The sequence below is a fragment of the Hippopotamus amphibius genome, chromosome 16, assembly GCF_030028045.1.
Source record: "Hippopotamus amphibius kiboko isolate mHipAmp2 chromosome 16, mHipAmp2.hap2, whole genome shotgun sequence".
NCBI lineage: Eukaryota > Metazoa > Chordata > Mammalia > Artiodactyla > Hippopotamidae > Hippopotamus > Hippopotamus amphibius.
This window is the reverse complement of record NC_080201.1, coordinates 54,626,439-54,639,220: the sequence shown is the minus strand read 5'-3', so window position 1 is coordinate 54,639,220 and position 12,782 is coordinate 54,626,439. Positions and strand designations below refer to the sequence as shown.

Sequence of the window (12,782 nt, the reverse complement as noted above, 5' to 3'; positions counted from 1 at the left end):
TTTCACCACCCAGTCAAGATGTCCAATTTCTCCCCTATGTTTCCTCTTGCAATCACAGGGCAACACTGCTTTTAAGACCACACAAATATTTCCCTACAGACTCAGCATCCAGTGATGATTCTTGCCTCATCCAGTCTCTACCATGATCGTTACCAAATGATGATTTTCTGACTTAGTACTCCTTCACTCGTAGCAGTGAGCACTTGGCATTCTACAGCAAGCAAGAGCCCTTCTCTCTTAACCATTTATTTACTTATTATTCATAGGGACTTGTGAATTCTTTTTTTTTTTTTAATATTTATTTATTTATTTTGGCTGTACCGGGTCTTAGTTGCAGCACATGGGATCTTCACTGCGGCAAGCGGGATCTTTAGTTGCGACATACAGACTCTTAGTTGCAGCATGCATGCAGGATCTAGTTCCCCTATCAGGGATCAACCCCCGGCTCCCCCTGCATTGGGAGCACAGAGTCTTACCCACTGGACCACCAGGGAAGTCCGCAAATTCTTTTTTTTAAATGGTTTATAATTTATCATTATAATAATCTTCTTCCTAAAGTTGTCCCAAATTTGGCCCCTCTGAGCTGACTCCTTGCCCTTGTTACATGCTCCCGGCCTTTTTTTTAGCACTTCCCTATTTTGTGACATAGCATGCTATCCTAGGCTCATCTTTTATTTTCCCCAGCTCTGGAATCACCCATGTCATTTATTGGGGAATGGTATTTAACACCAAGGTCTGGATGCCAGGAATTGTCCTTGCCACTGTGGTGTCTTTGTTTCCTGGTCTCAGGGCTTAGAGCCAGGAGGTAGGGGTGTGTCTGTGTGTGTACACATATATTCACGTATACATACATATCAATGTAAATATGTATACATATGAATAGTTATTCAGTTTCATTCAAAATAAGAGAGATGTTATTTCAAATTATACTGAAACACCATTTTTCATCCATGAGATTAGCAAAAATTCAAAAACTTAGCGCTGTATTTTGGGGGCAAAGCTGTGGGAAATAAAGCACTTTCATGCATTGAAAGTAGGAATGCAACCCAATACCAGCCCTAAGGAAAGAAATTTGACAATATCTAACAGAACTATGGATTTACCCTTTCCCAGCAATTCACTTGTATAAATTTTCCCTAAAGATAACAAAGTGCAGAAGAGCATTAATAGCATACTAGTTTGTGTAAGGAAGAAGGGAAAATAAGTAAATATATGTATATCTGCTGATCTTTATAAGAAGAAACACAGGACGGATTAATCAGGAAATCACGAAGTTAATTTCTTACAAGTGGGTGGGAGGTTATAGTGTGGAAGGGAGGTTTGAGAGAGTCACACCTGGCTGAATATATCTTTTTGTCAGTTTGGACTTTTGAAAATATGTTAGTCCAACACATTCTAAAAAGTAAATCAAGGGGAATTCCCTGGTGGTCCAGAGGTTAGGATTCCACACTGTCACTGCTGGGGTCTGGGTTCAGTCGCTGGTCAGGGAGTTGGGATCCCACAAGCTGCATGGTGTAGTAAAAAATATTTTTTTAATTAAATAAATAAATAAAAAGTAAATCAAATAAGAATGCAAAGGGATGATAATTTAAAATTGAAAGAAAAAGGAATTGTATTTGAAATTAATACCTTAACTACATTGAATAGACAAAAGAAAGAACTCACGAAAGTAGCAAAGGAACACAGTATATAACTATATACCCTTAGTTTTAGGTGCAGTGGGAGGGGGATGGGAGAGTGAATTGCAATTCTGAACACTTTTTAGTGGATTTGTTTATTGCCGTGATATGGAATAAGCAATTCTGAGACTGTTTTAGATGTACTACAGGTGCCAAGGCAATTCACTGGAGAAAGTATCATCTTTTCAACAGATGGTACTGAAACATTTGGACTTCTATATGCATATATTTGCATTCCTCACACATACCAAAAAATTATCTCAAAATGAATGAGACCTAATATAAAATGTAGACATGTGAAACTTCTAGAAGGAAACAGGAGAAAATCTTCATGACCTTGGGTTAGACAAAGAGGTTGTAGATATGAAACCAAAAACATGATTCAGAGAAGAAAAAAAATAATAAGTTGGAGTGGGTCAAAATTTAAAACTTTTGCTCTCCTTGCCTTTTTGCAGGGAATCAGCCCTTCAAACCAGAGCTTATATTCCAGCTAGAGAGAGAAGAAGAGCTTTTGATGGTGGAGACAGAGACTCAGAGAGATGGGTGTTCAGGTGAGAACCATCCAGCAGTGACCCAGCAGCCAGAGAGCCCCTCCTAAAACATGAGTCAGAACGTGTCAGGCCCTGAGGTGTCTGTCCCCTCACCCCCTCTAGCTTTCCATATTCTAGCTCATTCATCTATCCCAGCTGCACTAGCCCGTTGCCGCCCATCAGACCTGTCAGAATTATGCTTCTGCTTCAGGTTACCCGGCTTACTTTGTGTTGAACGAGTGAATTGGTTAATACATGCCTGGTCTTCACTGTCTTCAGTCCTCCTTGAGGCAGCTAATAGGTATAGAATGTAGAATAAATCAGTGTGATGGAGGGATGATACTCCTGCATGTTGTTTGTCTTCTGATGAGTGCCTGTCCTAATTCTAACTGTTTAGGTGTCCTTGAGTGTTCATGGATAGGTAGCCATTATTCGTTAAGGAATTTAAGAATTGCCAGTCAACTAAAGGAAATATCAAAAATGATCAGTGCCAACATTTTAATTGACCCTTCCCATGCAGCAATTTCAAGTGAGATGTTCTTGCATTAACTTCTTCATTCAGATGCCGTGATCTTTATCTTCCCATTCTGTCCTTTCTTCTCACTCTCCCACCCTCTAACACCTAAACAGTCTTTTGACCTAGTTACAGTTTTTTAAAAAAATTTTACTCAGTTTATTTAAATTTTAAAAAACCCAACAGTTCACCTATTTCTTCCATTCCCCAACCCCTGCCTGTTGCAACCAACAGTCCATTTTCCGTATCTGTGAGCCTGGTTAGTTTTGGAGGTGGCGGGGGGAAGGGTTTAGATTCCACATATAAGAGAGATTGAATGGTATTTGTCTCTGTCTGAATTATTCCCTCAAGGTCTATCCGTATTGTTGCAAATGGCAAGATTTCATTTATATTTATGGCTGAGTTTTCTTTATCCATTCATCCATCAGTGGACATTTAGACTGTTTCCTTATCTTGACTATTGTAAATAATGCTGCAGTATACATGGGGGTGCATCTATCTTTTTGAATTAGCGTTTTTGTTTTCTTCAGATAAATACCCAGAAGTAGAATTGCTGAATCATATGGTAGTTCTATTTTTAATCTTTTGAGGAACCTCCATACTGTTTTCCATAGTGGCTGCACCAACTTCCATTCCCACCAACAGTGTACAAGGGTTCACTTTTCTCCACATCCTTGCCAGCATTTGTTATCTCTTGTCTTTTTGATAATAGCAGGTGGGAGGTGGGAGGTGATATCTCATTGTGGTTTTGAGTTGTATTTCCCTGATGATTAATGTTGTTGAGCATCTTTTTATGTACCTGTTGGCCATCTATGTGTCTTCTTGGGGAAAATGCCTATTTAGGCTCTTCTGCCCATTGTTTTAATCAGATCATTTGTTTTTTTCTGCTGAATTGTATGAGTTCTTTATATATTTTAGATATTAGCCCCTTATCAAATGTATGATTTGCACATCTTTTCTGCCATTCTCCAGTTTGCCTTTTCATTTCATTGTTGGTTTCCTTTGCTGTGGAGAAGCTTCTTAGTTTGATATAGTCCCACTTGTTCATCTTTTTTTGCTTTTGTTGCTTTTGCTTTTGATCGTATGATTTTTATCCTTCATTTTGTTAACATGGTGTATCACAGTTACTGATTTGCAGATGTTGAACTGTCCTTGCATCCCTAGAATAAATCCCACTTGATTGTGGTATATGCTCCTTTTAATGCATTGTTGAATTCAGTTTGCTAACATTTTGTTTAAGATTTTTGCATCATGTTCATCAGAGATATTGGCCTGTAATTTTCTTTTTGAAGTAGAACTTCCAAATTGGCCATTTATGTGAGTCCAAACATTTTTAGTAATGTTTCTTGAGTCCTCAGACTCTGATGTCAAAAGCCATTGTCACAACTGTGTAGCTAAGGATGCTCCTGGGTAGGAAAGAGAGTTCATTGAAAATTTCAAAATACGTTACTTCCGTAATTTTTTGTTGTCATCTCACATATCTTAATTAAAAAATATTTTATTACTTAAAAATGCTAACATCTGAGCCTTCAGCGAGTCACAGTAGTAACATCAAAGATCAGGTAACCATGACAAATATAATAATGAAAAAATTTGAAATACTGTGAGAATTACCAAAATGTGACAGAGAGACATAAAATGAGCAAATTCTATTGATAAAACGGTGTCAATAGGCTTGCTCAACACAGGGTTGCCTTCAGTTTGTAAAAAACTCTTATCTGTGAAGCACAATAAAGCAAAGCACAATAAAACAAGGTGTGGAGTATATTTTTCTCTGTAGATTGAATTAAAGCAGATTCTAAAATAATACCATTGTAGCATGGAGTTGGATGTTGGAGCCATTGTTAATGTAGATGATTAGAAGGGTAGAACTCTTCTCAAGCTCACATGGAACATTCACCAAGACAGACCACATTCTGAGCCATAAAACACACCCTAACAAATTTAAAAGAATAGAAATTGTACATTGTCTTTGCTCAGACCACAGTGGAATTAAACTAGAAGTCAATAAATTAAATAACCAGAAAATCCCAAATGGAGATTAAACAATATAGTTCCAAATAACTCATGGGTCAAAGAAGAAATCTCAAGAGAAATTTTAAAACATTTTGAACTAAATGGAAATGAAGACACAACTTACTAAAATTTGTGGGATGCAGCAAAAGCAGTGCTTAAAGGAAAATTTATAGCATTGAATACATGTATTAGAAAAGAAGAAAGATGTAAAATCCATCATCTAAGCTTCTACCTTAGAAACTAGAAAGAGAAGAGCAAATTAAATCCAAAGTAAGCAGAAGAAAAGAATAGAATTGGAAATGGAGAAAATTAATGAAACCAAAAGCTGGTTCTTTGAGATAAAATTGTTAAACTTCTTAGGTAGGCTAAGAAAAAGAGAGAGGACACAAATTACTAATATCAGAAATGAAAGAGGGGACATGACTACAGAACCTGTGGGCATTAAAAGGATAATAAAGGAATACTATGAACAACCTCTATGCCCACAAATTTGATAACCTAGATGAAATGGACCAATTTGCCAAAACTCACACAAGAAGAAATATACAATCTGAGTAGGCCTATATCTGTTAAAGAAATCAAATCAATAATTAATAATAACTTTCCAAATTGAATGACAGAACTCATTCAATTATGAGGGAAAAAAGTAGAGATAGAAAGGAAGTCCTCTAAAGGTTAAATATACTCTAGGGGAAGGAAATATATAAAGGATAAAGAGGTACAAACCTCCAGTTATAAAATAAATAAGGCACGGGGACGTAATATGCAGCATAAGGAATAAGGTCAATAATGTAATAACTTTGTATGGGGATAGATGGTTACTAGACTTTTCGTGGTGATCATTTTATAATGTAGGCAGATTCAAGTCTCTACGTAGTGCACCTGAAACTAACATAATATAGTACGTCAGCTATATTTCAATTTTTTTAAAAAAGGTTAAATACACACTGTTAAAGAAAGTTAAGCCTCGGGTGTGGTCAAGAGACTAGCCAGCACAGCAGCTTAAGTATTAGTCTGTAATCAAAACATTCTTGTTAGTGTATCTTCTGCTGTCCAGAAAATGCCTTAGTTTCTCTTACTATATACAAGTATAGTAAGAACACAGGGTAATATTGGCCTGGGTTGCCCAAGTTGATATTCTTGCATATCTTCTATTAAAGAAGAGAAAAAGAAGATGTAAACAGATTTTTTTTCCTGTTAATGCATTATGGATAACTTTTTTTTTAATGTAGTTTATTTGAGTATAGTTGATTTACAGTGTGATACAGCAAAATGATTCAGTTATACACACACACACACACACACACACACACACACACACAACATATTCTTTTTCATATTCTTTTCCATTATGGTTGATCACAGGCTATTGAATATAGTTCCCTGTGCTCTACAGTAGGACTTTGTTGTTTACCCATCCTGTATACAAGGGTGAGTCAAAAATTATCCGCACTCCAGTTATATTAAAACTTCTGTAAATTCTGCGGCCAGAGTGCAGATAATTTTTGACTCACCCTCGTATCATAGTTTGCCTCTGCCATATAAAATTTAAAGGAATCCTTTGGTATTTATGATAAATCTTTGTTACTGAGTTGATATAAGATGCTGGAGTGATTGACTTTCTCAAACTCTAAAGCAGAAATGCTAAGAAGATTAAGTAAATCCTATCCTTGTTATTTGAGGTAAGATCTTTTAGTGTTGTTTTGCAGTGCCTGTTTTCTCCATCAAATAATGTTTGTTTATAAACTTGACTTAACACAATTTCTCATCAGCACTCAACCGTTGATACTAAAGTAGAACTTAACTGTTGAGATATGGAGAGGACGTGATAAACAGATTGTTTCGTATGCAGCACTGACTAAAGGTAATTAATGTTAAACATGTGATCTTTTCTGTAAGAGGCTGAAACTAAGTGAAATGATCTTTTATTTTTTTTTCTTCCTCTATTCCTTTAACATTAAAACTACTGGTCAGAAAGAAACTTTAATCTTTTTTACATATTCTTATGTCATAAATTATGTACAAGTTTGTATTGAAACAGGTGCTTTGTAAGAAATTGGACTTTAACTAGCAAGCTGCTTTCATGTTCTCAAGCTACCACATCAGGCCCAGAAGATATGACATATTAAACTGTATCTTTTGGGATGTATATTGAGTGTTTTTGATGATACCAAAATTAAACTATAAACATTATGATTAGCTCTAACTGGAAGCTCAAGCTGTGCACATATAAGCCATTTACTTTGACATGCCTCCTATAGTATGTCCCTTCATTTCATTAATATACAAAATATTAATATAGTGATTAAAAACTTTGCTCTTCAGAAACCGAAGACATCACCCGGCATTTTTTAATTAATTTTTTATTGGAGTATAGGTGATTGGCATCTTTTTTTAAGCACTGAGTGACTACTCAGGGACATGCCGTAAAGTTTTACCCTGCAGTCAGTGCCCTGCCCCAGAGCCTGCTGCCACACGGTCATCTGTTTGGCCTTTTATTTTTAACTTTTTTTTTAAAGTTGGGGATAGGGTGGGGCTACAGATAAGATTTTGTACGAGAAAAACTACACCATTTGTTTTCAAAATTAAAAAGACACAATCCTTAGTATTCCCATGACCTTTGCGTTTCTCATCGGCAGGTGGTATCTGAGTGTAGCCCTACCTCTCATACAGCCTTTCAACTCTGCAGTAAAACTGCCATCACCAGTTCCTTCCCCATGAAAGATAACTTACACATACATGCCCTTCCAGTTCTGTGAGAAAGAGTGACTCAAACTGTGATCTGTTCATTATATGCTTATTGAGCAACTGCTGTTCGCTGGGAGTGTTACAGGCAGTGAGGGTAATGCAGTGCAGACAGCAAAGTGCTTCTCATCCATGTGGAGAGACAGAAAAACACAAACAGATAAGGAAGAATTATTATGTTTGAGGATAATGTTCATGTTATGAAAAAAATCCTCTTTTACTGCTTCTTCCCCCCTCTCCCCCCCACCCGCCCTGGGTTTCTGAAAGTGAATTACTGTACTGCCAAGTGTTAGGAGAATGCATGTTATTACTTCAACCCTGTTGGACTGCCTGTCCTCAGGGAGTATACTCCTCACCAGGATGTGAAGATCTGCTGCCTGCTGATGATCTGAGCTTTCATAACTGAGGGGCAAGCCCTTTCCACCCAGACATGCGCATCTTCAACCCTTCTGGTGCCTCAGATTCCCTAAACATTAAAGTAATTTTCCAACAAAATGGAAACAAGCGAAAATCAGTGTTTGTTGAGTTTTGTTTGTTTGATATGTTGCCTCAAAGGACAGCTATACGTGCCATGAAACTTGCCTGTGCTTCCCTCAGCCTCCATTTTTTTCTGATGACTTTGGAGTTGTATTCTGTCACAGGGTTTTACATTCTGACCTGCACCACGGCCCTTGATAATTGCAGAATATCTTTTGAAAGGAATTGAAGCTGATAATGGCTTACAGTAACTTAGAAGAGCTTGTTAGTCTCATGAAGCTAAAGAACTCATTAGAGATAGGCCATGTGATGCCTCAAGTGTAGATTAAAATCTATATTTACCTTCACCTGCGTGGCATTTAACACGCAGTCTTAAAAACAAACAACATTACCATGCCCGCAGGTCCCAAAGGAAAAAGAAAAAGTTACTATCAGGACAAAAGGCATTTATCCACTTCAAATTATATTCTTTCCAATTTGAGACTGTCCCCTTCTGTTTTCTCCTCGGAATCTCCAGACAGCCCGTGATAATATGTGTATGGTTTAACTAGGCCTTTTGAACAGGGCAACCATCTTCGATGTCCAGGTTGTGTTGCAAAGCCCTGATTTTGAGGCATACAGATAGCCAGAATTCTGTGAATCCTACTTATATTCCTGGTGTAGCCAAAGATGAGCCATTTTCCAGGTATTGTCAGAGGTAGTAACATAATTTTCCTGCAGTCTATTGAAGTTTCATGTCATCATCTAAGTGCAAAATCTTGAACTCTCTGAATAAAAGCATTCACTGCACACATGTCTAAAATCTCTTTATTCTTATAGGAACCAAGAGTCAACATAATATGGAAAGTAATCAAGAAGTGGAATTAAGCTGCCTTTCCCCCAAAGAGCTTTCCACCTGGCAGACCTGGCAACAAAGTGCAGGCAGGTTAACCGGGTGTCAAGATTCCGTGAAAAATTTTCAAGAGAATATTTCTCAGTTGCAAAAACAAGGGGATTCCTCCTGCCAAGTTTGGGCAGGAATACCAATTCAGGTTTCGGAAGATGAGAACTATGTATTGACTCATATAGGAGATGGTTCCAATAACATAAAAAGTCAAGAATTTTCCTCTTGGAGAGCCCAGCATTCTTGGAGGAAAACATATCTTACAGAGTCACGTAATTATCAGTGTAGATGTCAGCAAATTTCCATGAAAAATGATTCCTGTAAGTTGGACAGCATCAGTTGGATCTCACCTCACAGTGATAGTGTGGGTGTACACAGAACAGAAAAAAACTATAGCTGCCATGACTGTGGAGAAGATGTCACGAAGGTTTCATTGCTTAATCAAGACTCAGTTCAAACAGGGCAAAAGCCCTACCCCGGTAATGCGTACAGAAAAGCCTTCAGTGATGACTCCAGCTCTGAAGTTCCTCAGCAGTTACACTTAGAAGGAAAGCCTCATACATACAGTCCATGTGGAAAGGACTGTAGTTACAGTTCAGGTCTTCACATTCATCAGAGTGTTTGTAGAGGAGATAATTGTGTTTTTGAGAGTTCATGTCTGCAGTCCCATCAGAAAGTACATACAGAAAAGAAGCCATTTAAATATGAATATGGTGTGAACTTCAATCAGTGCCCCTCTCATAACACTTATGAACTTATTCACACAGGAGAGACATCTGATAGATGCAACATTTATGAGAAAGGCTTCGGTCATAGCTTAGACCTTAGTGGTATTTTTAGGGTCCGTACCGAGGAGGAACCCCGTGAATTTGAGAATGGGGATGTCTTTAATCAGAGTTCTTGTCTTCAAGCCCATCAGAAAATCCACACTGGAGAGAAACTATACACAGATGTGGAGTGTGAGAAGGGTTTCGTTTGTAACTCAGATCTTAACATTCCCCACAGAGTTCACATGGAAGAGATTGCCTATAATTCTGAGGACTGTGGTAATGGCTTCATTCTGGCCTCCCATTTTCAAGACCTTCAGATAGTCCACACTAGGGAACAACCATATAAACATTATGCCTGTGGTAACAGTTTCAGCCAAAATTCATATCTCCAAGGCCATCAGAAAATTCACATCAGAGAGAAAACTTACAAGGAGTGTGGGAATGGCTTCAATTGGAATTCAAAACTTAAAGATCATCAGAGAGTCCACACTGGAGAGAAGCCGTACAAATGCAACGCATGTGGTAAAGGCTTCAGTCATAGATCAGTTCTTAATGTTCATCAGAGAGTCCACACAGGAGAGAAACCGTATAAATGTGAAGAGTGTGATAAGGGATTCAGTCGGAGTTCATACCTCCAAGCCCATCAGAGAGTCCACACTGGAGAAAAACCATACAAATGTGAGGAGTGTGGGAAGGGATTCAGTCGTAATTCATACCTTCAAGGCCATCAGAGAGTTCACACTGGAGAGAAACCATACAAATGTGAGGAGTGTGGGAAGGGATTCAGTCGGAGTTCACACCTTCAAGGCCATCAGAGAGTTCACACTGGAGAGAAACCATTCAAGTGTGAGGAGTGTGGGAAGGGATTTAGTTGGAGCTTTAATCTTCAAATTCATCAGAGGGTTCACACAGGAGAGAAACCCTATAAATGTGGAGAATGTGATAAGGGCTTCAGCAAGGCTGCAACTCTTCTGGCCCATCAGAGAGTCCACACAGGAGAGAAGCCATACCAATGTGATGAGTGTGGTAAGAGCTTCAGTCAGAGATCATACCTTCAAAGCCATCAGAGTGTCCACACTGGCGAGAGACCATATATATGTGAGGTATGTGGGAAGGGCTTCAGTCAGAGAGCATATCTTCAAGGTCATCAGAGAGTCCACACCAGAGTGAAGCCATATAAATGTGAGATGTGTGGGAAGGGCTTTAGTCAGAGCTCACGCCTTGAAGCACATCGGAGGGTCCACACAGGTGGGAAGCCATACAAATGTGAGGTGTGCACGAAGGGATTCAGTGAGAGTTCACGCCTTCAAGCACATCAGAGGGTCCACACAGAAGGGAGGCCCTATAAATGTGAACAATGCGGTAAGGGTTTCAGTGGGTTTTCAAGTCTTCAAGCCCATCACAGAGTCCACACTGGGGAAAAACCATACAAATGTGAGGTGTGTGGCAAGGGCTTCAGTCAGAGATCAAACCTCCAGGCTCATCAGAGAGTCCACACAGGAGAGAAACCATACAAATGCGATGCGTGTGGTAAGGGTTTCCGTTGGAGCTCGGGTCTTCTAATTCATCAAAGAGTCCATAGTGGTGATACATTCTATAAAAGTGAGGAGTACGGTAAGGATTATTCTTCATCAGAGAATCTGTACAGAAATGAAATTCTGTAAAATGGTGTTCTGTTTTGTTCTGAAGTCCTCAAATGAGAGCTGAAATTTTCCATTCACTCAAGTTCTTTTAGTAGAAAAATAATTTCTTTCATGAAAAGGTAATGTTTCTGCCCAACAGCAACATTCACGATAGTCAGGAGACCACACAGTGGAGACATCTAATGAGAGGGGTTCCATGTGGGATTTTGTGAGAACTTTAACATCAGTGATTGCACATGACTTTACCAGTTGTTGCACTAGGGCTTAGAAAAGATATGAGTATGGTTAGAATTTTAACAGAAGTACAATGATGAGCATGCCTAAATCCACATCCACTGGAATGTGAGCTTAATGAGAGAAGGGGCTTCATCCATTTCTAAGTCTCCAAAGCCATGACATTGCACAACTCAATGTTAGGTGCTCAGTACTTTTTGCTAAATAACTAAAAGTATGTAAAGGTATCATGTTTGAAATTTTTATGAAGCTTATTTTCCCCCCAAAATCATTTAAAATGTATTTGAAGGAGGAATCCTGCAAGTAATGTAAGCACTTCAATTAAATAAATAACATTTGAAATGTATCAGCAATATCGCAGTCTGAAATTACATGAATTTGGTTGTAACCCTATTGGGATTGGTTCTCTCCCTTTGTCCCTCGTATAAGCAGGGATGAACTGAATTTCTTACCATTTGGTCTCTTTCTCTACAGTATACTATCCGTTTAAGTTTAGCTCTGTGTGGGTGTGTGTGTGTGTTTGTGTGTGTGTGTGTACACCTGTGTGCACTTTAAAGGACAGTACAAACTGATAAAACAATGCTTCTGGTTAACTTTGCAAAAGTGGAACACTGCAAAAAGAACACATAATTGAATTTTTACTCCTGCCCTGTGTGTTAAGACAGAGTTTTACTGTAATATTTGGAAAGTGTCAGAAATGGTTACTAATGACAAATACTTTCTTAATAAATGTCAAACTTAACAGTATTTGGTTTTTTAGTCTCCATATTTCCATCAAAATCTTTTTGATCTGATTTCTAAGTTATAGCCTTTGTCCAATTCAGACTTCCTTAGGCAGGATCTGTGACAAGTTTGGAGGACTTTAATTTTGTCAAGTTTTACATCCCCATACTTCTTCCACTCACACAAAGAAAGGAAAATATCAATTTTTTATTGAAGTATAGTTGATTTACAATGTTATATTAATTACTGCTGTACAGCAAAATGATTCAGTTATACATATATATATATATATATATATATATACACACACATTATATTGTTTATTCTTTTCCATTATGGTGTATCATAAGATACTGAATATAGTTCTCTATGCTGTACTGTAAGACCTTATTGTTTATCCATTCTGTATATAAAAGCTTACATTTGCTAACCCTAACCTCCCACTCCATTACTCCCCCAACCCCCTTCTCCATGGCAACCACTACTCTGTTCTCTATGTCTGTGATTCTGTTTCTGTTTCATAGATAGGTTCATCTGTTTCATATTTTAGATTCCACATGTAAGTAAT

General features: G+C 38.1%; 1 protein-coding gene across 4 annotated transcripts in view; it reads left to right on the top strand.

Moving 5' to 3' along the window:
* Positions 1 to 12,244, top strand: part of ZNF112 (zinc finger protein 112) — a 28,712-nt gene extending 16,468 nt beyond the window's left edge. For 3 of the 4 annotated variants that reach the window (XM_057712010.1, XM_057712012.1, XM_057712011.1), the window contains 2 exons: positions 2,135 to 2,230; positions 8,781 to 12,244. In XM_057712010.1, the coding sequence (XP_057567993.1) occupies positions 2,135 to 2,230; positions 8,781 to 11,278 (2,594 nt within the window). In that variant the 3' untranslated portion in view covers positions 11,279 to 12,244. The remainder of the gene's footprint in view (positions 1 to 2,134; positions 2,231 to 8,780) is intronic. The other variant, XM_057712013.1, reaches the window with a different exon arrangement.
* The last annotated feature ends 538 nt before the right edge of the window (positions 12,245 to 12,782 follow it).